General features: G+C 42.0%; 1 protein-coding gene across 3 annotated transcripts in view; it reads left to right on the top strand.

The window, feature by feature from the left end:
* CHN1 (chimerin 1) overlaps nucleotides 1–25,775 on the top strand; it is a 138,961-nt gene that overhangs the window by 16,844 nt on the left and 96,342 nt on the right. For 2 of the 3 annotated variants that reach the window (XM_056535803.1, XM_056535802.1), the window contains exons 3-4: nucleotides 8,019–8,057; nucleotides 17,109–17,164. In XM_056535803.1, the coding sequence (XP_056391778.1) occupies nucleotides 8,019–8,057; nucleotides 17,109–17,164 (95 nt within the window). Of the gene's footprint in view, nucleotides 1–8,018; nucleotides 8,058–17,108; nucleotides 17,165–20,245; nucleotides 20,267–25,775 lie in introns of those variants that run through there. The other variant, XM_056535804.1, reaches the window with a different exon arrangement.

The raw sequence follows: 25,775 nt of genomic DNA, 5'->3' as shown, positions 1-25,775 counted from the left end.
AATGATGTGCTTGGAATGCTCGGACCTGGCACGTTCCCCGAGTTTTTCCAGTAAGATGGTGCACCACCACATTATGGGTGTCAGGTCTGAGCATTCCTAGATGAACAGTTTCCTGGAAAGTGGATTGGTTGTCGTGGGCCAGTTGAATGGTCCCCAAGATCTCCCGATCTGACCCCCTTAGACTTTTATCTTTGGGGTCATCTGAAGGTAATTGTCTATGCTGTGAGATATGAGATGTGCAGCACCTGAAACTACGGATACTGGAAGCCTGTGCTAGCATTTCTCCTGCGGTATTGCTAATCAGTGTGTGAAGAGTGGGAGAAGAGGGTTGCATTGACAATCCAACACAATGGGCAGCACATTGAACACATTTTATAAGTGGTCAGAAACTTGTAAATAACTCATGAAAGAATAAAGTTACGTTAAAACCAAGCACATCATTGTCTTTCTTGTGAAATTCCCAATAAGTTTTACGTGTTACATGACCCTCTTCCTACTGAAAAAACAAAAGTTGGATTCAAAATGTCTGACTTCAAAATGGCCACCATGGTCACCACCCACGTTGAAAAGTTTCCCCCCTCAAATATACTAATGTGCCACAAACAGGAAGTTAATATCACCAAACATTCCCATTTTATTAAGGTGTATCCATATAAATGGCCCACCCTGTACACTGACTAACTGAAAATATTGGTCAATGAAGGTTTCCATGCGGGTATTTTAAACAAATCCAAAAAATAATTCATCCTCCTTCAAGAACCCTCCACGCCTATTTTTTATTATTTACCGAAGGTACATAAAAATACTTAAAATCCACCTGGTCGCCCTATTGTGTCTGGTATAGGTTCTGTGTCACACTATCACACTATCTAGATTTGCTTCTGCATAAATACGTTTTTAATCTGACATTTTATCTTAAAGATACAACTGATTTTATTTCCTCCATTTTAAAAGCAGAATGGAAGACTGAATATTTATTGGTCACAATGGATATTATACACTGTGATCGACCATGACCTGGGGATTGATGCGGTGGCCCATTTTCTTAATAATGACCCAGACACCTTAACCAGGCACAGCATGATTTTGTTCTTAAAGGTCTCCGTTTTATATTTTAACGCATATTTATTTTGAATTCCAAAAATGTATTTATGCACAGCATACAAGCACCGCAATGGGGTCTCGAGTGGCACCCAGTTTTGCCAATCTATTTGTGGGCCTATTCGAGGAAACCTTCATTTACCCACACCATCTTCAACATTGTGTATATTTTAAAAGTTTTATTGATGACATCTTTTTTTTTAATCTGGACTGGGTCTACTGTTTTACTTGATGAATTCTTATCCTTCCAGAACAACAAAACTTGGGGGTCTCCATTTTACGCATAATGGTTTTTAATGACAATGCTGAATTTTTAGATGTTATTTTTCACAATGAATAAGGATCTTTAAACACCAAAACCTTTTTTTAAAAGTGGATAGCAACAGCTACCTCGATTTTACCAGCTTACATTATAATAAATGGCTCATAAATGTGCCCTATGGGCAATTTAAACAATTTAAAGGTTTAAGGCTAAGAAATATCTAAAGGCCATTGTGGATTCATCTTTTAAGAAGGGCTAGCACTTTATCACAGCTTGAATGCTTGACAAAGGTGAAGGAAACCACGATTAAGACTGGTCCATAATCTTTATTACCACTTATACCAGGGAACATAAACATATCAAAGACATCTTCCACAAACTGGCCCCTTTTAACGAGATACTCTCACGTTCAGGAGAGGCAAAACACTTCGTAATATTGTAGCACCCAGTAGACCCAAAACCAACAGTTCCCAACCCGTGAGTTTTTTCTTCTACCACAGGCTCTTATAGATGTATAAATGTCCGTTGCAAATGCCGTGCAAACCTTAACCATCGTGCTAAAACCTTTTCATCTTGAACCACGGGAGAGACCTTTCATATCAAAACAGTGCTTAACTGTTCCTCTCAATATGTGGTATACCTTTTAGAATGCCAATGTGGTATACAGTATGTGGGGAGAACCATTAGGTGCCTACGGGAAAGAATTACAAAGCATAAGAACAATGCCACCAATGGTCTCCTGCATAGTGTTTCCAGGCATATTACTCAGCACCATGGCCAAAACTTCCACTCCATCACCCCCATAGAAAGTATATCCAAAGATAATCCACCCTCAGTAAGAGAGAGAACGATTGGATATACAAACTTCACACTGGTTTCCACAGGCCTCATTGAAATGATTGAATGCTCCCTTTAACCATGTCAATCATTTCACTGGCACAGTTGTTTTTAATTGAACACTGTCATTTTATTGTTATTTTTACCTCTGAGTCCTGCATATATATTTATATCTTTTATGTACTGTTTATTATGCATATCTCCACTCTTTTCCACAATATAGGCCCATTATACTGGCTCTATATGTCTCCGACCATCTTCAGCCAGATCTAATACTTCAGCTCCCCACATTCATGTTATGGATTCAATAAAGATTTACCACCCCTACGCTGGCATTACATGTCTCTCACCATCCTCTGCCCTATCTAATATACCAACCCCCTCACTCCTATCATGGGCTGAATAGGACACACTGTTACCCAATCTATATTAACTATCCCTAATAGTATTCATACCTTATGTCTAAAAACCAACATATATTTTTTTCTATTATTTTATATCTCTAGTATTGTTTTTTCTCTGACTACCACCATATGTCTTGTCCTGAGGTTCCTTTACCTGTAATATGGCTCTGCTCCACCTAACTCTACTCTGCCCCTTTAGAACCACACGTGCAAAGGGTATTTCTTTAAAGGTCTGTGTGCACCCTAATTCCTGTAATCCTCGAATTCCTTCCAGGCACCACCTATATTGCTCCTACATATTAGGCCCTAGTGTCAAAGATATTCCTCAACAATATGAGAGCACTCCTCCCTTCCTGTGGTGCCTGAGCAATAGTGTAGTTTTACTGCTAGCGAGGGAATCTGCTGCTTTTATGATCTACTGTGTTCCTGACCCAAGCCAGTTACCTGACTCTGCCTCTGTCTGATCCTGTTTGTACCGTCCTGATTCACCAGTGCATGACCCGGATTGATAGCCGCTCCTCGTCTGCTGAACAAGCCTGCTCCACCTGGCTGCATCTGTGCTCCTCAGCTCAGGTCTTTTAACAGCTCCAGCTCAGCTATAACACCAAGTCTGCTTTACTTCATCAGACTATTGCTGCGCTAATACCATCTCTAGCATCACCTTTTCCCACCTGCCTGTATCCCTGGCGCTTGGCTCTGGGACATTCTGGCCAGCTGCCACTTAACCGGGGATCACTCTTGCAGTAGCGACCTGGTATCTCCCCTGCAGCTGAAGTCCAGCTTCTGCATCCTGGAGTGGGATAAACGGTGAAAACCAGGGAAACACTTTGGCTATGTTCACACATGAGGGAAAAACACAGGTGAACATTCTGCACATTTCCATGTTCTGCTGGCGCTAGGACCGCTCAGAAATGTGCTGTCTCCATAGACAGCAATGTATTTGTAAGCTGAATATGCAGAAACAATGACAATTTCTGTGGACACCAAAATCCTTCCATGTACACAGTGAAGCAGAATCCCATTGAAATCAGTGTAATTTTTTAGGGGAATTTTCCCGGCGGATTCCACTCAGATATTCTGCCCCAAGTTTGGCCCAAAGCCAAACTGGTAAGTGTCCAAGGGGGTCCACACCGGTGGGAGCATTACATAGACCATCACATGTGATCCACAGATCCTCTCCAGTCATCATTCTCGTCATAATCTTCTGGTCTTATCTTAGTGGATTTTTTTGTCTTCAGGTTGCATGTGTGTTTTTCTCCAGCAGTTTGCGCTTTGTTTGCTGCCGCTTCCTTAGTGTTTCCTTTTCTGCTCTCCGGTTACACAACAAGGGAAGGGTGAGTGAAAGTTTTCAGGTTGTATTGAATTGACAGGAAAGGATGTGCTGATCCAAGCTGAATATAACAAACCCCAGCAGAAGGTGGGAGGTTATATAATCTAGCGCTAAATCAGATTGTTTCCCCTAGTTTCCCTCCTTTGGGAATCTTTGAGTTTTTTTTTTATTCCTTGTTGCATTGGCCATGATTATCTTGTTTGTTAGGCATTGGCTGTTTATGCTTTTTCCTATATATAATTACTGTCAGATTTTCTCCATTTACAAGCAGGAATAATCCCACAATAAGTGATTTATATTGACATTTACAGCAACCTGTATACAGCCCATGGAGATCTCCTGGCTCGCTGTCTTTAACTATTTGCATCCCACATACAATAACCGTTTTGGAACATCTTTGTTGTGTTCTTCTATTGTTCTGGAAATATGTAAAAAAGAAATCACTACTAGATATTTACCAATATTCTTATCAATGAAGTTTATTACTACATCATTTTTTATGGGAAATGCAAGTGCTTATTATTGTATTGGAATGCTATTTGGGCATATGGACATCAAGAAGAGGGTCCCCCTATGGGAGCCAGAGCATAGAGCCACTAAAGGTAGTTATATATACACTAGATGATTATTGGCTAAATTTCCTGGACAAGCTGTACATCTAATGCAGTGTTTCCCAACCAGGGTGCCTCCAAATGTTGCAAAACTACAACTCCCAGCATGCCTGGACAGCCTTTGGCTGTCCAGGCATTCTGGGAGTTGTAGTTTTGCAACAGCTGGAGGCACCCTGGTTGGGAAACACTGATCTAATGTGTACAGGGGCATAGAGACTCTTTTCTGATTGTTTTGGGTATGTTGGAGTTTATCATGCCCAATTGTATGACATTACCGGAGGTCTCTGGCAGCGGCCTCTTCCCCTGTCCCTATTGGTAAACATGCATGCTCAGCCAGTCTGAGTGTGTATGGAGAAGGCGGAAGTAATAGGTCCTGGCCAACAGCTATCTTAAAGGGTTATCTCAAGATTAATAGCTCTTTCCTATCCACAGGATAGGCGATAACTAGCGGATTGATGGGGATCTGGCCACTGGGACGCCCATCGATCATAAGAACCATCCTCACTCCATTTAGTGTCTATGGGACTTTTGAACATTCAGCATATTCAGCTCTTTGGAGTGTTCAGAAGTCCCATAGGGAGTGAATACAGCAGTGGTCTAGAATGCGCACAGACACTTTGTTCATTTGGGGGCCCAAGTGACCTCCATTCTCATCATTGGGGGGGGGGGGGGGGGATTCCAGTGTTCAGACCCCCGCCGATCAGTTACTTTTAATCTGGCAACTCACATTAGACAGCTGTGTACTGATCCCACCTATACACCTGCAGTATGTCTGTGTTTTTAGTGGTGGTGAACCTGTTTCCAGACTCCTGGCTGCAGCTTATCCCTGAATACAAAGGATTGGAAAGTAGAAATCCAACAAGCCGAATCCTTCCCTCCCTTTACACCTGCGGTTAGAGGAGAGTATGGAGACCATCATATGCATTAAAGGGGTTATCCAGGAAAAAACTATTTTTTTTATAGATCAACTGGCTCCAGAAAGTTAGACAGGTTTGTAAATGACTTCTATTAAAAAATCTTTATCCTTCCAATAATTATCAGCTGCTGAAGTTGAGTTGTTCTTTTCTGTCTGGCAACAGTGCTCTCTTAGCTTTCTGGAGCCAGTTGAGATATATATATATATAATATATATATATCTCTATGTTTTTTTCTGGATAACCCCTTTAAATCAGTGTTTCCCAACGAATGTGCCTCCAGCTGTTGTATAACGACAACTCCCAGCATACCCAGACAGCCGTTGGGAATTGTAGTTTTGCAACAGCTGGATTGGGAAACGCTACATTAGATGTTTTGGCTGCTAATGTATATGGCAGTGTTTCCCAACCAGGGCGCCTCCAGCTGTTGCAAAACTACAACTCCCAGCATGCCCGGAGGTGTAGTTTTGCAACAGCTGGAGGCGCCCTGGTTGGGAAACACTGGTATAGTATCAGCATTATTTGAGTTCTCCTGTAGTGGCCACTGCAGTATGGCTGGTTGAGACGCTGCATGCTAGAATGACAACAAAGCCCGTCTGCCTGTCAATCAGCGGATAGCAGGGCCAGCTCCATTTAAAGGGTTGTCATGAGGAGACAATCCCTCTAATAACCTATTAACCTATCCTATATCGCCCAGTTTATGATTGGAAGCCACTCCCTGGCTTCAAGAGCACTTTATATAATTATAGCATATTATAACCTAGCTAAGTGCTGATATTCAGCCCCATCAGGGCGCTTCCAGCTGGGGGAGGGGAGTTACATTCAGTGGGTGCCGTAGCTTCCAGCGATTAGGGCATCTAATAGACACATCAGTCTCTTTAAGGCAAGGTTGCACAGGGTCACAGCTATTGAACGCTCTTGCCGTCTTGGAAAGAATCAATAATTCTGTCCGTTTTTTTTCTTTTTTCATAAGATCTTTGTGTTTAGCAAGGGCAGCGCCTTGTGTTTACCCTGTAACGTAGCAGATCTGTATGGTTATGTTTTTTTATATACGCAGCTTATGTCATGTATCGCAGTTAGTTATTTTAATTCCATTTCATGCTCTGATCTTCGTCTCTGCAGCCGTGGCCAGAGCTTATTAAAGAGCGATCTCATGAGGTCACCGCCATAAAGAGAATACTGTGCTCTGGGCTTCACTTAGTGGACGGCAGCCAGAAGCTGAATGGTGGTGTCTGCTTTTATGTGTTTTCGTGGATAAGATGAGTTAGGAAAATTTATTTTCAAAGATCCCTTTTTTCTTTACATTTCCCTAGAGGCATACGGCATACTTTATAAATGCGTAACGGGAAGTTCAGTTACTAGATGTGGGTTTTATGATCTTAAAACATATATCTACATTTGCTTCTAAATCCGCTCTTTTACCTCCATGTTTTAATAGGTCATATGACTGTAAAAGGGCATGTCACATTTAGGACCCTCCTGTGTTAGAGCAGAGCAGACCCTTGTGGACTTCATACATCTAAATTTCCTGATTGATTAAGTAGTGAGGGGCGTAGTCGAAGGACTGGGGTACTTAACGACTTTTCCCAAAAGTTCACTTGCCCAGGTCTGTTGTCAGGTGAAGGTCGGAGCCGTACGCCAGCAGTAAAGATGATGGGTAAGTGGGTGGTAATAAGGGAGGCAGTGTAGGACGTGGTGACAGCAGGACCCATGGGAGCAGTGTGTGGCAGCAGGGGTTAAGGGGGCAGTGTGCGGTGATGGGGCACATGGAGGAAGAGTGAGGCAATGTTGGAGGCAGAGTGTGGCAGCCGGGAACATGGGGGAGGTGTGTGACAGCGGGACACCCGGGTTCAGTGTGCGGAAATGGGGAAGGCAGTGTGTGGCATTGGGGGACATCAGGGCAGTGTGGGACATGGGGACACTGTGTGGCAGTAGGGAGATCTGGATGCGTTTATGGGACCTTGTGGCATTGGGGGGGGGGACCAGGATAAGCAGCAAAAGGAGTCTCCCACTTACCCAGGAGCGCACTAACCAATGCTTCCCTCTTCAGGTTGAATGGAGCACTCTTTGGTTGTTTCACTCACCAACACGCACTTAAGAGGGAAGCACTAATTGTTTTCTGTGCTCCTCGTGGCGGAAAGCGATGGCTGCAGTCAGTGCTGAGATCCCTGCCCCAGCAATGTTAATAGCAGACTGAACAGTCACAATTCTGCATTTTTGTTAGGCGGTCCCCCTTGCGTTTAGCCATCAGGTGGTGGTCATGGGTCTGGAAACCAGTGGCTGTGGTCCTAGTTCAGACTGGAATCCGCCATTTGAGGACCACTGCTGTAGTGGGTGCCCAGTTTTTTTTTTTTGATTGATGTAAAAAGTTCCTATTGGAGCTTGGTTACTAAAATGGTGTAACAGGATTTTTGCACTCATTATTAACATTAAATATAGTGTTACCCAAATACACAGTGTGATTTGGTCTGGTTGGCTTTTTATTATATATAAAGATGTCATTTTTAAGTGCTTATCATTGTAACTTGTCATTGACCGCTGTTTTTCTTTTCATTTCAGATAATGATGAATACAGGCCTCCTGTGTGGAAATCTTACTGTAAGTATTCTACAATATGGTAAACTCCATCTATCAGACCTACTACACCAGAAAAGTACACATTGACGCCACGGGAAAGAACATGCTGTCAAAGTGTCGGCTGATAAATGTGTTGGAGCAGCTGCCATTGTGATCTAATCAGGCAAACAGGAAATCTTTCTACAGGCAACAATTAAACAGAAAAAAAAGAGAAAATAAGATGTAGATACAATTAAAGACATATTCCTTTAAAAAAAGGGAATATAAAATTACTTACCCTTTACTTTATGAATAACAAGGGTTATCCACTATGAGAAAACTGCAGCTTCTTTCTGCTAACATGGGCTACGTGTGATAATGCAGCAGATCTTTAGCTCCAATACACCACAAATCCCACTGACAAGCTGTATTAGTAGTTTTTAACTTTCTTTACTTGTACTCCTAGTTATAAAATAATGGGTGACAAACTGACAACCATTTTAAAGAAATATTGTAGTGGTATATAACTTATCCCCTATCTGAAGGATAGGGGATAAGTTATAGATTGCGGGGGTCCGACCGCTGAGACCTCCTCGATCTCCTGTACGGGGACCCAACAGTCCGCATGAAGGGAGCGCTCTGACCCTGCATGACGTGGCCTCCGCATCATGCTGGGGACAGATACGCCCCATTCCTGCGCACTGCCGGGGCCCCGTACAGGAGATCACGGAGGTCCCAGCGGTTGGAAATAAAATAAGGTTAGCTAAACTGCACGGTCAGTGGCGTACACGTAAAAAAAATATCAGTCTAAAATTGTACATTCTTAATAAGTGATCATAAAGTCCCATCAAAACAAAATGGTATCAATTAAAAACTACAGACCACAGTGCAAAAAAAGAGCCCTCATATAGCCCTGTATGCGGAAAAATAAAAAAAGTTATGAGTCAGAAGATGACCATTTTAAGCGTACTAATTTTTGTGCATGTAGTTTTAATTTTTTTAAAGTAGTAAAATAAAACAAAATGTGAATTCAAGTAAAGAAAACGGACATGGTCGCACATCCGCAATTTGTATTTTGCTAGGAATGTTAGGGACCCACTCTGAATAGGTGGCTTTGACGTGGCGATTGGGCTTGTATCTTTTGATCAAAATGTATACTAACAACCTGTTAGTTTTTGAATTTATGCTGAGAAGCAATCACATCATTATACAAATTGTGGATGTGCGACCATGTCTGTTTTCTTTTACTAGAATTCACATCGTAAAATAAAACAAAACCTACATATATTGGGTATCCCCTACAGAATAAAGATTAGGTGTCAATTTTACCGAAAATTGCTCTGTGTAGAAACAGAGGCCCCCAAAAGTTACTAAATGGCTTTTTTTTTTTTCAATTTCACTACACAAATATATATTTTTTGGTTTTGCAGTGGATTTTATTAAATGATTGATGTAGTTACAAAGTATAATTGGTGGCGCAAAAAACAAGCACTTATATGGGTCTGCAGGTGCAAAATTTAAAGCTTTGATTTTTAAAAGGAGAGGAGGAAAAAACGAAAATTGGCTAAGTCCTTAAAGGGGTACTCTGGTGAAAAACATTTTTTTTTTTTCTTTTTTTTTTTTAAATCAACTGGTGCCAGAAAGTTAAACAGATTTGTAAATTACTTCTATTAAAAAAATCTTAATCCTTCCTGTACTTATTAGCTGCTGAATACTACAGCGGAAATTCTTTTCTTTTTGAAACACAGAGCTGTCTGCTGACATTGTGAGCACAGTGCTCTCTGCTGACATCTCTGTCCATTTTAGGAACTGTCCAGAACAGCATATGTTTGCTATGGGGATTTCCTTTCACTCTGGACAGTTCCTAAAATGGACTGGGATGTCAGCAGAGAGCACTGTGCTCATGATGTCAGCAGAGAGCACTGTGCTCATGATGTCAGCAGAGAGCTCTGTGTTTCAAACGGAAAAGAATTTCCACTGTAGTATTCGGCAGCTAATAAGTACAGGAAGGATTAAGATTTTTTAATAGAAGTAATTTACAAATCTGTTTAACTTTCTGGCACCAGTTGATTAAAAAAAAAAAAAAAAAAAAAAAGTTTTTCATAGGGGTACTTAAGGGGTTAAAGGGAACCAGTCAGCAGATTTTAACATATATAACGCTTGCGAACGTTTTCTAACCAATGTGCCCAGGCTTTATAATTGAATTTAAAAAAAAAAAAAAGCTTCTACTTGTTATCCTCGCTCACTCATAGCCCCTCATATCGATGCCTACTCTCCGCCCTTGCTGCACTTCATTGCCATCTTAAGCACAGGAAAGTACAGACCTGAGGAGACTGGGCACTGATACCAAAGGTTACAAAGGAGGTGAACAGAGATGTTTTAGTTTTAAATTACAACCTGGGCACATTGGTTAGAAAAAAGTGTTAACTGGATAGCCCCTTTAAGACACCAATACAACTAAATATCTGAGCATTAAGAGGGAACACTCTGCTCCCAGCACTTCCCCTATGACGCAGACGGATCCAGACTGCTCAATTAGCATTGGCCAGACCTGACTAGAAAAGGCCAAAGCACTCATTATCATTACACGTGCCTTATTAGGATAATCAATTTCTACAAGAGAGAGCACTCCTTTTTTTACACAGCAGTATAGTGACTTTGTGTAAATCGGGCCTTCAGCTCGGGCCTTCACCTGATGAAAGAGATGGATAAGCGGACCCTTACTTAAAGGGGTACTCCACCCCTAGACATCTTATCCCCTATCCAAAGGATAGGGGATAAGATGTCTGATCGCGGGGGTCCTGCCGCTGGGGACCCCCGCAATATAGCATGCAGCACCCACCTCTTACTGCTCCGGAAGCGCTGGAGGGTCTGGCTCCCGACCACAGGGATGGAAGATTGTGACATCAGGACCCCGCCCCCGTGTGACATAAAGCCCCGCCCCCTCAATGCAAGTATATGGGAGGGGGCGTGACACGCCCCCTCCCATAGACTTACATTGAGGGGGTGGGGTGTGATGTCACACGGGGGCGGAGCCCTGACGTCACAATCTTCCGTCCCCGTGGTCGGGAGCCAGACCCTCCAGCGCTTCCGGAGCAGTAACAGGTGGGTGCTGCATGCTATATTGCGGGGGTCCGCAGCGGCGGGACCCTCGCGATCAGACATCTTATCCCCTATCCTTTGGATAGGGGATAAGATGTCTAGGGGTGGAGTACCCCTTTAAAGTAGTTGAGTACCCCATGTCTATGGGATTGTCTCAGTCATCAGCACTTCTCTCCCGGCTCGATCGGGTCTGAACTCCTAGACCCGACCAGTCAAAATTTTTGATATGTCAAAAGATTTTTTTTTTTAAGCGACAGCTACACTTTACTGACAGCTATTACCATTTAAAGAGTTATCCTAGGTTTTTATAGAACTGGAATGGAATACTGTAGATTGATATACTGTAGGTGTACATTCACATGTACAGGATCTGCTGCTTATTTTGTGCAGCCGATTTTGCTACCTATTAATGTCAATGGGTAGCAAAATCAGCTGCAGAAAATATGCAGCAGATCCTGTACGTGTGAATACACCCTAATTCAATGTTTCCCAACCAGCATTCCCTGAAATTTAGTAATGGATTCCCAAGAAAACAGTGAATAGGAGCTGAACTGCATTTTCCTGACACTCCACAATTCAATGAACAGTGCAGTCCTTACAGCACCAGTCGCTATGTAGTGTGGAGCTACGAACAGCGATTGATGGCCTGTCTTGTGGATAAGCCATAAATTATATGGTCACAGAAAAAACCTTTTTAGGGTACGTTCACACGTACGCAGATTTGATGCGCAGGATTTCCTGCTGCAGATTTCAATGTAAACGAAATGACTGAGCGCAGCTTCAAATCTGCAGTTACAAATCCTGCGCATCAAATCCGCGCAGGATCCTGTACGTGTGAACGTATCCTTAAAGTGGATTTCATTTTTTAAACCTAAATCCAGCAATGTCACAGTCTGCTAAGAGAGCAGGGGGTCCTTCACTCAATAAAACCACTCTCTCCTACATGAACACCATCTGAGATGTTAGGTGACAGAGATGACGATAAGGGCCCTAATCTCCAATACCAATGTAAAAGCAACCTGACAAATTTTAAAAGCTGAAGATATATGCCAATAAAGAAATTCTGTTTAATAGCCCCTAATCAGTGCAAAAAAACAATAGTGTTTGCAGAGATATTCAGCTTTTATGTAGGTTAAATGATGTGCTGCATAATTTCTTAATGTATCCTGATGGCTGTCAGAGCTTCGTTTTTCTGATACAGAGCTCCAGATCCGCAACAAAGACAGGTTTGAAAGCGCACTTGTAAAAGAAAAAAGAAAGGGGGGGGGGGATGTCAAAAGTTTTCATCGGTCAGGGTCTAAGTGTACAGATCCTGGCCGAGATCGAGCAGTGAGAGAAAACGGTTGGCCGCATGTCCCTCTCCCCAGTTTGTGTCTATGAGACTCGTACAACCTTATAGACTTACATTGTAAGTCTGCCCAGGTCTTGTGACACAGTCGGGAGAGAACGCACAAAGCTCATAGTGGGGGAGATCTCAGCACTGAGACCCCTCAAATCTTTTAACATGTCTCTGTGGCTAGTCAAAATTTTTATTTAAATTTTTTTTTTCTGCTGTACAGTGGCCACTAGAGGGAGTATAGAAATTTTGTTAACTGCACAAACATTATGCCCTAAACTCTTAGGCCCATTCATGCAGTACTGAGTTTGATGCAGAATCTCTGGGTATTCACAGTTTTATTGTTTAAAGTGAGACTTGACTGTGTGAAGGCAATGCAAATTTTTCTGTGTGAATATAATGGTGCAGCATGCTGGGAGTTGTAGTTTTGCAATAGCTGTAGGCACCCTGGTTGGAAAACATTGTTCAACATGAATGCTTCCCTTTAAAGGGGTACTCTGGCGCTAAGACATCTTATCCCCTATCCAAAGGATAGGGGATAAGATGCCTGATCGCGGGGGACCCCCGTGATCTTCCACGCCGCACCCCGTTAGAATCAGCCCCCGAAGCGTGCCCGCTCCAGGTCCGATTACTGGCGATCATGGGGATGGAGCATAGTGATGTCACGGCTCCGCCCCATGTGACGTCACCCTCTGCCCCCTCAATGCAAGCCTATGGGAGGGGGCGTGACAGCTGCCACGCCCCCTCCATAGGCTTGCATTGAGGGGGCGCAGCCTTAACGTCACTATGCTCTGTCCCCGTGATTGCCAGTAATCAGACCAGGAGCGAACATGCTCCGGGGACTGATTCTAACGGGGTGCGGCGTGGAAGATTACGGGGGTCCCCAGGATAGGGGATAATATCTCTTAGTGCCGGAGTACCCCTTTAAGCTCCCTCTGACAGTTGTAGGCAACAGCATGTTCTGAGAAAGTCCTGAGATTTACTGCCGGTAGGTTAGGGATGTTGATTGGGATCACCGCGGTGAAATCGTGGTGTCCTGATCAGGTGAGAGGACGGCCGCAGGTCCCTTACCTGCTCTGTGCATCCGATCGTTGCTCCTTTACTACTGCCAGCCATGCCAGACATCAGTAAAGGAGCGCCGTTAACAACGATCAATGCTATGCTATGGCATATCATTGATCAGTGTATGCAATCTACAGAGCGCATGTAATAGTCCCCTACGGGGACTAAAAAAGTGAGGGAAGAAATGTGTAAAAAATTATAATAAATGTGAATTAAAACCTTCCCAATAAAAAATTGTAATCGCCCCCTTTTCAAAAAGTTTAATTAAAAGAAAAGCCCTCTAAAAAAAAAAAAAAAAAAAAAAAACTATTTTTCCCATTAAAGAAAAAAACAAAAATTTGACATTGAAAAAGTATCGATAATTGGTATCGGTGAGTACTTTGAAAAAAAAAGAAATTATCGGTACTCTCACTCGGTCTTAAAAAACTGGTATCAGGACATCCCTAGTCTGAACAACCCCCGTTCAATGGAGCTCCCGACACTATCGTGATACAGTAAGGAATGATTGAGCGCAGTATTCTGGACCTAAAATTACTTTGTGTTGTACAGTGGAGATAAACTTTTAGCTTGAAATATCCTTATGCCTTGTGCAGAACACATGACCGGAATTGTCAGACATCATTTTTGGAATCTGTGATCAGGAAATTTCCATAATTCAGAAAGGAAACAACTGCATAGATACTGCTATTATAAGTAGTGTTAGAAACACAGATGTGATAAAGATCATGATGTAGTCCTCTAGTCATTGTGATGAGTGCTGCCAATGAGGAGACACAAGTATAATATGTCAGGAGTACTGTAGTCTATGGAATAAAACACCCTACCTGGCTCCTTACACTGCTAAGCTGGGAAGATGTTGTCTACTTGGTGGAGCAGTATCTGTCAAGATCCGTCATCCCTCCTGTAGAGACGACTAGGGGCTAAAATTAGTGGTCACTTTGTTTTTCTTTTACATGCATGAGCCATTGATACTGAAAGGCTTTTTTGTTATAATTAAATGGGTACTCCACCCGTAGCCATCTTATCCCCTATCCAAAGGATAGGGGATAAGATGTTTGATCTCGGGGGTCTGGCCACTGGGACGTAGACAGATGTCAGCAGAGAGCACTGTGGTCAGACTGGTAAGAACTACACAACTTCCTCTGGAGCATACAGCAGCTGATAACAATGGGAAGGCTTAAAATTTTTAAATAGAAGTAATTTGCAAATCTTTTAAATTGTCTGTCACGATTTGATCAAAAAAAAATAAAAAATTCCAGAGTACCCCTTTAGGGTCTATTCATACATACAAATACATTCACACATACAAATCATGCACATCAAATATATACAGGATACTGTACATGTGAATATACCCATAAGTGATTATATTTGATACATTTCTGAAAATGTCTTCTAGTTGATCTCTATTTCGTAGCCTCTTTTTAGAACCTACAGGTTAATTACAGATAACCAGAAAAGTATTGATCTAGTGGAGTAATGGATAAGCTAAAATGCCTATTTAGAATATGCTAGCTAAAATGGCCACTCACTAGCTTGCTCCCCCTCCCATCGTTTTGAAAACAATGTGTATAAGATAGTGCCTATAGAGAGAGCTACACCCAAGATGATAAGACCACATCCTGGATAAAGAACACCTGCAGATGGAAGAAACCAATTACAAGGACAGTTATTCATGATGTATAGTTTTATACACGGCACATTGCATGAGTCTATAAAAACCCTTGTAACTGTTGTAAATACAGGAAGTATCATTTGCTGAACTGTGTGTCAGAGTGATTTTCTTCTCTCGTGCATGCACTGATCCTGATACCTAATTAGGAAGGGGGCAGATAGTCATCTGATACCGGGTCTGGTTCCGATCCATTTCAGTGGGATCCCTCAACTGAACCCCTTCACTTACTTTGGCATACAGCATCACCTTCTAAGGCTGGATTCACACCACGTTTTTTGCAATAAAGTTCCCGTATACGTTTTAAATTTGAAAACCGTACGGAACCGTATTGAAAACCGTATGCATTGACTCTTCATTGAAAACCATATGCCAAAAGATGCATCATGTTGTGACCATTTTGCATCCTGTATGGTTTGTCAGTTTTATTCCTGTACCCAAAACCGTAGCCTACCACGGTTTTTGGTCCGGGTGAAAACCGTATTGAATCGTATACGTTTTTTTTAACATGGAAGTCAATAGGAACTGTACAGAACCTTATGTGTGTACGGTTCCATATGGTTTTTGACTTTGCACTGTTTTTTTTCTTGGAATTTCAAACAAGTGAATCTTTATTCATAATGGAATGAAAAGTTAAAAACGTATACATTTTTTTTCTTAAAACATGGATGAAACCGGACATCATTTTTCAAACCGTATACGGATTAAAATTTGTACACGTTTTGATACAGTTTAGTCAGGTTTTGAGGAATCCATTTTTTTTAAATCAAAAACCTGATACAGGAACTGTATTGCAAAGAACGTGGTGTGAACCCAGCCTAACAGAGGACCTGGCATGGTTGTTTTAGATAATAATTGAGTAAGGGTGCATTCACACCACGTTTTTGCAATACAGTTCCCGTATACGTTTTCAATGCGTTGACTCTTCATTGAAAACCGTATGCCAAAAGATGCATCTGGTTGCATCTGTTTTGCACCTTGTACGGTTTTGTCTGGTTTTTTTTTTTCCCCGTAGCCAAAACCGTAGCCTACCACAGTTTTTGGTCTGGGTGAAAAACCATATTAAACCGTATAAGTTTTTTATTTATTTTTTTAACATGGGAGTCAATGGAAACCATACAGAACTGTGTGTGCGTACGTTTCCATCTGGTTTGCACAGGTTTTTTTATTTTTTTATTTCAATCAAACAAGTGGAACTTTATTCATAATGGAGTGAAAAGTAAAAAAAATGTATGCGTTTTTTTTCTTAAAAAACGGGTGCAACCGGACATAATTTTTCAAACCAAATACGGTTTTAAAATTTGTACACACGTTTTGATACAGTTTAGTCCGGTTTTGAGGAATCCGTTATTCATCAGAAACCAGATAAGGGAACTATATTTCAAAAATGGAGTGTGAATGCACCCTTACCCATAAAAGAATTCTGGAGCATAATTTCTTATTCCATTACTCTGTTATTCCTCCAGGAAATGTATGAATGTTATAATTTTTTTTGTCTAGAAAGTGTGTCCCTTAAACCTTCTGATTCCCTGTCCTATCAGGAAAATAGTAACACTCGGCTCTCAGTTTAGGGCACAATACAGAATTTTAAGAACAAGTGCTACAGCATCTAGTATTTTGTAAAACGAGTATTTTTATTTAATCATTTCCAGTATAAATCCTTATCTTATGATGTTCGTGGGACCATTTGTAGAGGCATTTTTTGTCGCCTCTCTGAGTAATAATTCATAATGGGACCTATATAAAGCCTAAAGTAATAGTCACTAATATCAACCTGCTTTCAGCTGTTTTAGGCTTGTAGACTGATCAGTTCAGTCTGTAAGCACCATGGGGATGAGAATCAGCCTGGTGCAATAATTGGTTATGGGGCATTGGTATATACATATTATTGTAATCCCTTCCTATGTTGCTCTTCCCATAGTGTATCAGCTGCAGCAGGAAGCTCCTCACCCTCGGAGGATCACCTGCACTCGTGAGGTATGTACCCAGGGAGTCCTCTTATTATAATCTAGCCAGTGTGTGAAACCCATTGTAAATCGTAAGCTAAAGTGGCAACCAACTTTACACAAATTATTTGATGAGGTGATCTTATATCTTAGATATGTCTTTCCCCATGGCATAACTATCAGGGTAACAGACTTAACAGTTTCTCCGGGGCCCAAATCTTAAATCGTTCCTGTCATCAGTAAGAAAAAAAAATGCTTAAATCAGGGTAGTAATGTGACCTAAGACCTGTATGCATTATAATACGCATGTGTTTATATGTAAAATATCTTTTGGTCTATGCATATCTGTGATTAGACTTCGGAATTCCTCTCAAAGGCTGGAGGTGTTTCCTCTGGAGCATGATAAGCTCCTCCCCTCTCCCCTGTCAAGAGGTCTGCACAAACATTTTTACTTTTGCAAAGTATATTGGCTGAATGCATGCTCTATATAACTAATGCAGCCATGTGAAACTATGGTGCAAGGACAGCAGAAATAGTGCATGTTTTTTATAATCCTAAAGTAGCCATGTGGAACCTATATGGTGCACATACACAAGAAATAATTCATAAAATGATAGTTTAGAACCTTGTAATGCTTGTAACTGTGCATGTGAATGCTTCTCCTAAAGAGGCTGCAAGCTGTCTGCATCTTGTCTGTGCTCTGAGGAGCAGCATGGAGAAAACCACACCTCCCTCCCCTCATAGATTTTGGTCCTTTTTAAAAAAAAGGACCAAAAAAAGGCTGAATTTTCTGGGTTTGTTTGCAGGAGAGACCCCTAGTGGTCCTTTTTTTTTAAACCTGTTTTTCACATCTTTAGCAATCAAATTTTTTAATGAAGTATATTAGGAAAATGCTTAGTTTTTAAGGAAGTATTAAATGGAAAAAAATAGTGGGGCCTCACACCATATCTCAGCTCCTGGACCCCATGGTTACATGTTACACCCTTGTGTTGACCACTTACTCCCAACACCCCCCATACACATGCACACTCAGCTAGACTTTGAGAGACTTATTTACATCCAATGTGAACGAGCACTGTTGGTTGTAGTCAGCCCAGCTTTGTCCAAAATCCAGACAAAAACTTAAGGCAGTTGTAACCACAACCAATTTGTAGAAATAGGGTCGGCACTCGCGTGTACGTGGTACTCGCAGATGAGCCAAGTCCATCTACTTCAATGTAACCACAAACAATTCCCTTTTGTAAACGGGATTAATTTGAAGGGGGAAAAAAATCCTGATCTTGGAAATGTGAGGTGCATGGTGATTTCTTTTAGCCATTAACAGTGACTGTCAGTAGGTGGCAGTATAGACTAAAATATCTTTTTGCACTGCAATAGCATTTTGTGCGTTGCGTTTGCCTAAACTTGCATCTTTGGCAGTGGTTACATGTGCTCTCATTGTATGTTTTTGCCTGTGTGCCTTTTTTGTAGAATATATCGATTTGTAACAAAACTGTTCCATCAAAAGGAAGTTGTGTAAACCGGAAATGATAACAATAGACAGATGATGTTTTAGTTAGTAACCAAAGAAAAATCCAATTCTAGTCTCTTTAAAAAAAAAAAATATATATATATAATAATAATAAAAAAATAAAAAAAATAAATAAATATATATATATATATATATATATATATATATATATATATATACACATACAACCACAAGCTCTTGCACATTTAGTTAACTATTGTGTATATTACTTCAACTTGAATGTGTAGTGCTCAGAGTTTGCAGTGTGAACACTATGCTAGAAGCACTAGAGGTTCAGTGCTCATTTACATGTCCAGGATTTTTAAAGGAGCGTTTCCATTTACATTGGGTCCCACAATGACCACGGAAAATGACCCAGTTATTGGGATTTTGCAAACTTTCTACATACAGTTACATCATGCTTTTATGTGGGATAGGTAATAATAATAATCCTTTATATAGCACCCACATATTCCACATTGCTTTTTAAATCAGTCAAATCACTTCCTGTCCCCTTTGGGGCTCACAATGTAAATGCACCTATCAGTATGTTTTTGGAATGTGGGAGAATACTCATACAAACATGTGGAAAACCTATAGACTCCTTTGCAGATATTGGGGGACATTTATCAAAACTTGTGCAAAGGAAAAGTTGCCCAATTGCCCATAGCAACCAATCAGCTCGCTTCTTTCATTTTTTATCAAGGCCTCTGCAAAATGAAAGAAGCATTCTGATTGGTTGCTAGGGGCAACTGGGCAACTTTTAATTTACACAGGTTTGATAAATCTCCCTCATTGTCCTTAGTGGGATTTTAACCTAGGACCCAAGCACTGCCAGACACCAGTGATAAAGTTACTGTCATCCTAGTGGTCTAGAATTGCTCAGCAGGTAAACCCTGAAACCCATTGTGGTCTAGGGGAATGTATGGCTGTTTATATACATGGTGGTTATGGGTTGATATCTGACATTCTTGTATTTCTATGGTGCTTCAAAGGGAATCTGTCACTATGTTTTGGGACACCAAACCACCAGAATCTCTTCATACAGCTGGGGTTTGGTGTGCCAAATCTGCTTCTATGATGCCCGCCCAGTCCCTCTAGCCTAAAGCATTGCTCTCGCTTAAACAAAAAAAACAAAAAATTACTCTGAATCATTGCAGAAAGATGCACTCAAGTGGGGAGTGGAGGGCACAGCTGCGTGCTTCTCCTGGCCATATCTAGAAATCTGTCGGGTCTCTGCACTGACCAATCAGCTGACTCATCTGTTTTCGGCACCCGACCATTTTTCATCAGCCGCAAACAGTCTTAAGATGGCTGAGTAGCCATATTTTCATTTGTGGGCCCCTTTTGTATATTCTTATTTTAGTTGATGTGGTATGCATGGGTTTTCTGCCATCTTGATTTCTTCTTCTCCTCTGATATGGTTTCTAGTACAGCCTACATTTCTTCCCATGATGCCTCTGACTTTGCAGAGAGGGAGCTGAATCTTATCACGGTACTTGCTTTGAGGATAGATCAGTAACATTAACTTCTGTCTACTACGAGATGCAGCTTCAGTCTGTCTCCATTTTTCTCTGTTAGATCTTACAAGCAAGATAGCAGTGTAAATCTTACTGATTACTGGTGAGTAGTCGGATTCAAGGAATAAACTATTTAACTATAATTACAATAGGAATCCTTTTTAAAATAGAACTTTTAATTATTCTATTAAAATATATCTACCAAAAATTGTACAGTAACATATAATGACCGAAATTAATAATTATAGGCGTATGCACAATCACATAAATAATTGCATCAAAAATTTCAGGGTGTATATAGGCATATAAAGATCCTTGCACCATCAGACAACTCAAATTGTTCAAAAGAGATATAGGTATTCAACAATGGTCATTTATTGATATACATACAGCAATGATCATGTAATGGTCATATATTAGAATACATACAGCAATTGTTCATATACCATAAAGCAGGTGCAAAAAAGACTTACATTTAGGAGTCCAATACAGGGAAAGGGGAGGGAGGAGGAACAGTCGTCCAGGTAGGTCTCTGTTGGAGCCACTAGGAAAAAATTGTTCAGGGTGTCAATGACCGCTCTAGTTCTCCTATAAAGCGACCTATACCTACCTACCTAGCAGCGGAGGAGGTGCCCCCACTTCCACGCCCTAAATGCTAAACTAATACGTATACAGATAATTTCGAATATGACTGCACCCTATGATGATGCATCATCCTAACCTAATGGCCAGATGACCATGATTAATAACATAATAGTGCACCCCAAAACAAATGATACTAAAATCCAAATGTACACATATGTACAAGATTTACAAAACCTCTAAAACTAAAGATTACTATGCATTCTCACAGTTAACAGCACCCTGGTGGCCTAGTGCTGGGCTGCTAGTGTAGCATAGGAGCTGCTCGATGGTGGTTATGCATAGCAGTGTATAACATATATCACCTTTAAAGAATCTGCACCCAGCAGATAGATACATGCATTGTGAGTCATGGGAGTTGTATAGCTCTGAAGCTGATCAGTGTATGGACTAACCTACCGTATCATTGCACTCCTGGGTTCTTATGGTAGATATGATCTCTTCATATATGTGATAATATAATTCTGTAGTTCACAGGAAGTCGGCTGCCCAGTCATTCTGGCTACATAGTAGGTTTAGAGAACAATAAGGAGAAAAAAGACCTCTTTATCAGGCGCTGCAAGTCTCCCATGAATGAAGGGTATCCAAACCAAAAGAGATATATGAATAGCAATAGGTGTTTATTATTTAAAAACAAAACACACAGGTAGCAGGATATATTACTTTCATTCAATGACAGGGACTGGACTACCAACTCCCGTGACCTCAGCCAAGCAGCTGTTTTTCCCATTGCTATACCCCAGCATACAGGGGTAATACGTCAGTTTTTTTTTTTTTATTGCTTCTGGTAAGCAGCCATATATCTCAGCTATCTGCATAGGGATCTAGAGTTACTTTGGTAACACACAAGTGGCCCTCCGCTGGTCTGCCCTTTGTTTTAGTTTTTTCCCCTTTATGTAGCTGTGTACATAGTAGAATCAGTTACTTACTGGTTGTCAGACTGGTTATCATATGACTCGAAGAGTTCAAGATGTATGCATGCAAATGTACTGGAATGAAAGAAATGACACTACAGTAATACTGCGAGTGACATAGAATCACATTGGCAAACAAAATCTGAGGTTCTTCCTTAAAGGGGTACATCGCCCCTAGACATCTTATACCCTATCCAAAGTATAAGGGATAAAATGTCTGATCGCGGGTGGCCCACCGCTGGGGACCCCCACCATCGCCGTGCTGCACCCAGCGTTCGTTTAGAGTGTCAGGTTCTGTGCCGGAGGCTCGTGATGTCATGGCCACGGCCTTTTAATGCAGGTCTATGGGAGGGGGCGTGACCGTGACGTCACGAGCCTTAGCATCGCAAGTCATTGGCCCTTTGGATAGGGCATAAGATGTCTAGGGGCGGTGATAGCTGTCATAATTCTAAAACTATCCTTAAAGGGGTACTCCGGCGCTTAGACATCTTATCCCCTATCCAAAGGATTGGGGATAAGATGCCTGATCGCGGGGGTCCTGCCGCTGGGGACCCCCGTGATCTTGCACGCTGCACCCCGTTAAAATAAGTCCCCGGAGCTTGTTCGCTTCGGGTCTGATTACTGTCGATCACGGGGCCCGAGCACTGTGACTTCACGGCTCCACCCCGTGTGACGTCACGCTCCGCCCCCTCAATGCAAGCCTATGGGACGGGGTGTGACAGCTGTTACGCCCCGTCCCATAGGCTTGCATTGAGGGGGCGGGGCGTGATGTCACACGGGGCAGAGCCTTGACGTCACAGTGCTCCGGCCCCGTGATCGACAGTAGTCAGACCCGGAGTGAACACGCTCCGGGGACTGATTTTAACGGGGTGCGGTTTGCGAGATCACGGGGGTCCCCAGCGGCGGGACCCCCGCGATCAGGCATCTTATCCCGTATTCTTTGGATAGGGGATAAGATGTCAAAGCGCCGGAGTACCCCTTTAAGCAAGATTTTTTTCTCTGAACTTATCTGAAGGGAGGTATGGGGGTTCTAGTAATCCCCCAAAACCAGAACAACCTATCGCAACCCCATCTGCAGACTTGATGTCCAAAATTCAACTAGCATACCTAGCTCAATTCTCCTACCGTATCCTAACAGGTGTTGTCTTATCCCTCCAATCCAAAAATACCAAGAAAATGCTTAAAGTGATATACCATCTATAATGGAGAACACCCTGTGGAGTTACATTCTTTGTTTTTAATTTTTTGTTTTTTTTAATTAATATTATTATTATAAATATTTTTTTGGAGTGCATCCATGGGCCGCATAGTTTATCTATTATATTCATATATTTCTTGGAAATAATGTAAACAGAGGCTCAGAATACAACCATATGAATGATTTTGTCTCTTAATGTATATAGATGATCAGTCTAGGCTGTAAAGATTTCTTAGTTCTGCTGCCAGGATACCCTGTGATGAATGTATATACGGAGGGTGGCCATCCTATATTTACTCAGTGGATCGCACATGTGTATATTTCATGAATGCTTTCTGCTTTATTGATTTGTTAATATAACATTGTTTTCTAAATACAGCTGTTTTCCTGCAGTCACTATTTGTATCCTAAACTGCTGAACTTGCATGAATGTAAACATAGAACATATACAACTTCAAAGTGCTATATACAAACAGCAGCTGCTACGGGGTATTACAGACTATCATTATTGTGATTTACATTTGTGTTAGTTGGTTTTGGAAGCTCCTGTAAAAGTAGAGATTATAGGGGAGATTTAGCAAACCCTGTGCATAGGAAAAGTGGACCAATTGTCCATATCAACCAATCAGATCGCTTCTTTCATGTTTCAGAGACCCTTTTGAAAATGAAAGAAGTAATCTGATTGGTTGCTATGGGCAACTGGCTAACTTTTCCTTTGGACAGGTTTTGCTAAATCCCCCCCCCCACTGTGTCCTCAGAAAATGAACTATGGTTCAAATTACCTTTTATGTTAAGCAACATTTTTAAAGTGTACCTGTTACTTGCAAAAACCTTTCATATCATGCAGATAATACTATTATATGTATATTTTTAATATACATTGTTTAAAAATGTGTATACTATGATCCCTCAACTTACAATGGCCTCAACATACAGTAGTTTCAACATACAATGGTCTTTTCTGGACCATTGTAACTTGAAACCAGACTCAACATACAATGCTGCAGACAGTCCAGATCTGCAAAACGTATCAATGGCTGGAAGAACTGACCAATCAGAATGGGCATTCACTGGTAAAACCCCTGTATTACTGAAGTGTATGCACTGATTGGCTGTCTGGTAGCGCCCCCTACAGTACAGGAAGGTACACTGTTCTGTACACTTTACCTGTGCCAGGGATAGATGTTTCAGGTGGGGGCAGCTCCATTTTACTTTTTTTTTTTTTTTGGACACTGTGTGTACTGTACAGGACCCTGAAGAAGCTCCTGCCTTCTACATAGACAGTGATTTACAGCTTCCAGCAGATATTTCTTACTTTTTTATGTAAGGATTTGCTTTATCTGTATTAGTTATCTACTTATTTTTGGATGACATTTTGGGGCTTCAGAACCAATTACCAGGTTTCCATAGAGTTATGGTCTCAACATACAATCGTTTCAACATACAATGGTCGTCCTGGAACCAATTAATATTGTAACTTGAGTGATCACTGTATTTTTGAGTGAAATAAATTCTGTCTTATCCCACTCCAGCTATTGCCTGTGTGGTTCTGTGTGGAGACAAAATATACAAAGTGTGAGCGGGACAAGCAGGGCTCTGTACACTGAGGACAAGCAGGGCTCTGTGCACTGAGGACAAGCAGGTCTCTGTGCACTGAGGACAAGCAGGTCTCTGTGCACTGAGGACAAGCAGGGCTCTGTGCACTGAGGACAAGCAGGGCTCTGTGCACTGAGGACAAGCAGGGCCCTGTGCACTGAGGACAAGCAGGGCCCTGTGCACTGAGGACAAGCAGGGCCCTGTGCACTGAGGACAAGCAGGGCCCTGTGCACTGAGGACAAGCAGGGCCCTGTGCACTGAGGACAAGCAGGGCCCTGTGCACTGAGGACAAGCAGGGCCCTGTGCACTGAGGACAAGCAGGGCCCTGTGCACTGAGGACAAGCAGGGCCCTGTGCACTGAGGACAAGCAGGGCCCTGTGCACTGAGGACAAGCAGGGCCCTGTGCCCTGAGGACAAGCAGGGCCCTGTGCCCTGAGGACAAGCAGGGCCCTGTGCCCTGAGGACAAGCAGGGCCCTGTGCCCTGAGGACAAGCAGGGCCCTGTGCCCTGAGGACAAGCAGGGCCCTGTGCCCTGAGGACAAGCAGGGCCCTGTGCCCTGAGGACAAGCAGGGCCCTGTGCCCTGAGGACAAGCAGGGCCCTGTGCCCTGAGGACAAGCAGGGCCCTGTGCCCTGAGGACAAGCAGGGCCCTGTGCCCTGAGGACAAGCAGGGCCCTGAGGACAAGCAGGGCCCTGTGCCCTGAGGCTCTATGACAAGCCCCTGGCCCACACAGCAGGCTGATTGACAAGCCATAAGCCTGCACAGAGCCCTGCTTGTCCCGCCCACACTTCCTGTATTTTTCTCTGCACAGAGACACACAGGCAATAGCTGCAGGGACAGCATTTTTCACCTAAAAATATACACATTTTCTAACCAATGTATATTACAAATATGGTATTATGTACATTATATAACATTTTTGCAAATGACAGATACACTTTTAGGTAATTTTGTTTGGGGAATTTTGTTGCAAGGGGAGTTCAGCCTCCAGCAGAGAGACCAAGACAGAACACAGGAAGTGGAAAAGTTTATGTAACCAAGAATGCAGATTTTTAAAAATTCTTTTGTAAGTACAAATAAAGAATATTGGAACATTTATGGTAAATTAATCAGAAGTTGGAGCATGTACAGGTTTTTGAACTATGTTTGTTTTACTGTTAGTCCTTGTAGAGAATGTAGGTGATCTCTTCAGCTCTGCTTTGGGTGCCACCTACTGAGTTTACATTGGTTGGCAATGTGGTTGCTGCTTAGAAAACAGCCT

This window comes from Hyla sarda, chromosome 8 (assembly GCF_029499605.1).
Source record: "Hyla sarda isolate aHylSar1 chromosome 8, aHylSar1.hap1, whole genome shotgun sequence".
Taxonomy (NCBI): Eukaryota; Metazoa; Chordata; class Amphibia; order Anura; family Hylidae; genus Hyla; species Hyla sarda.
The sequence above is the reverse complement of the archived record's forward strand: the minus strand, read 5'-3'. Positions and strand labels throughout refer to the sequence as shown.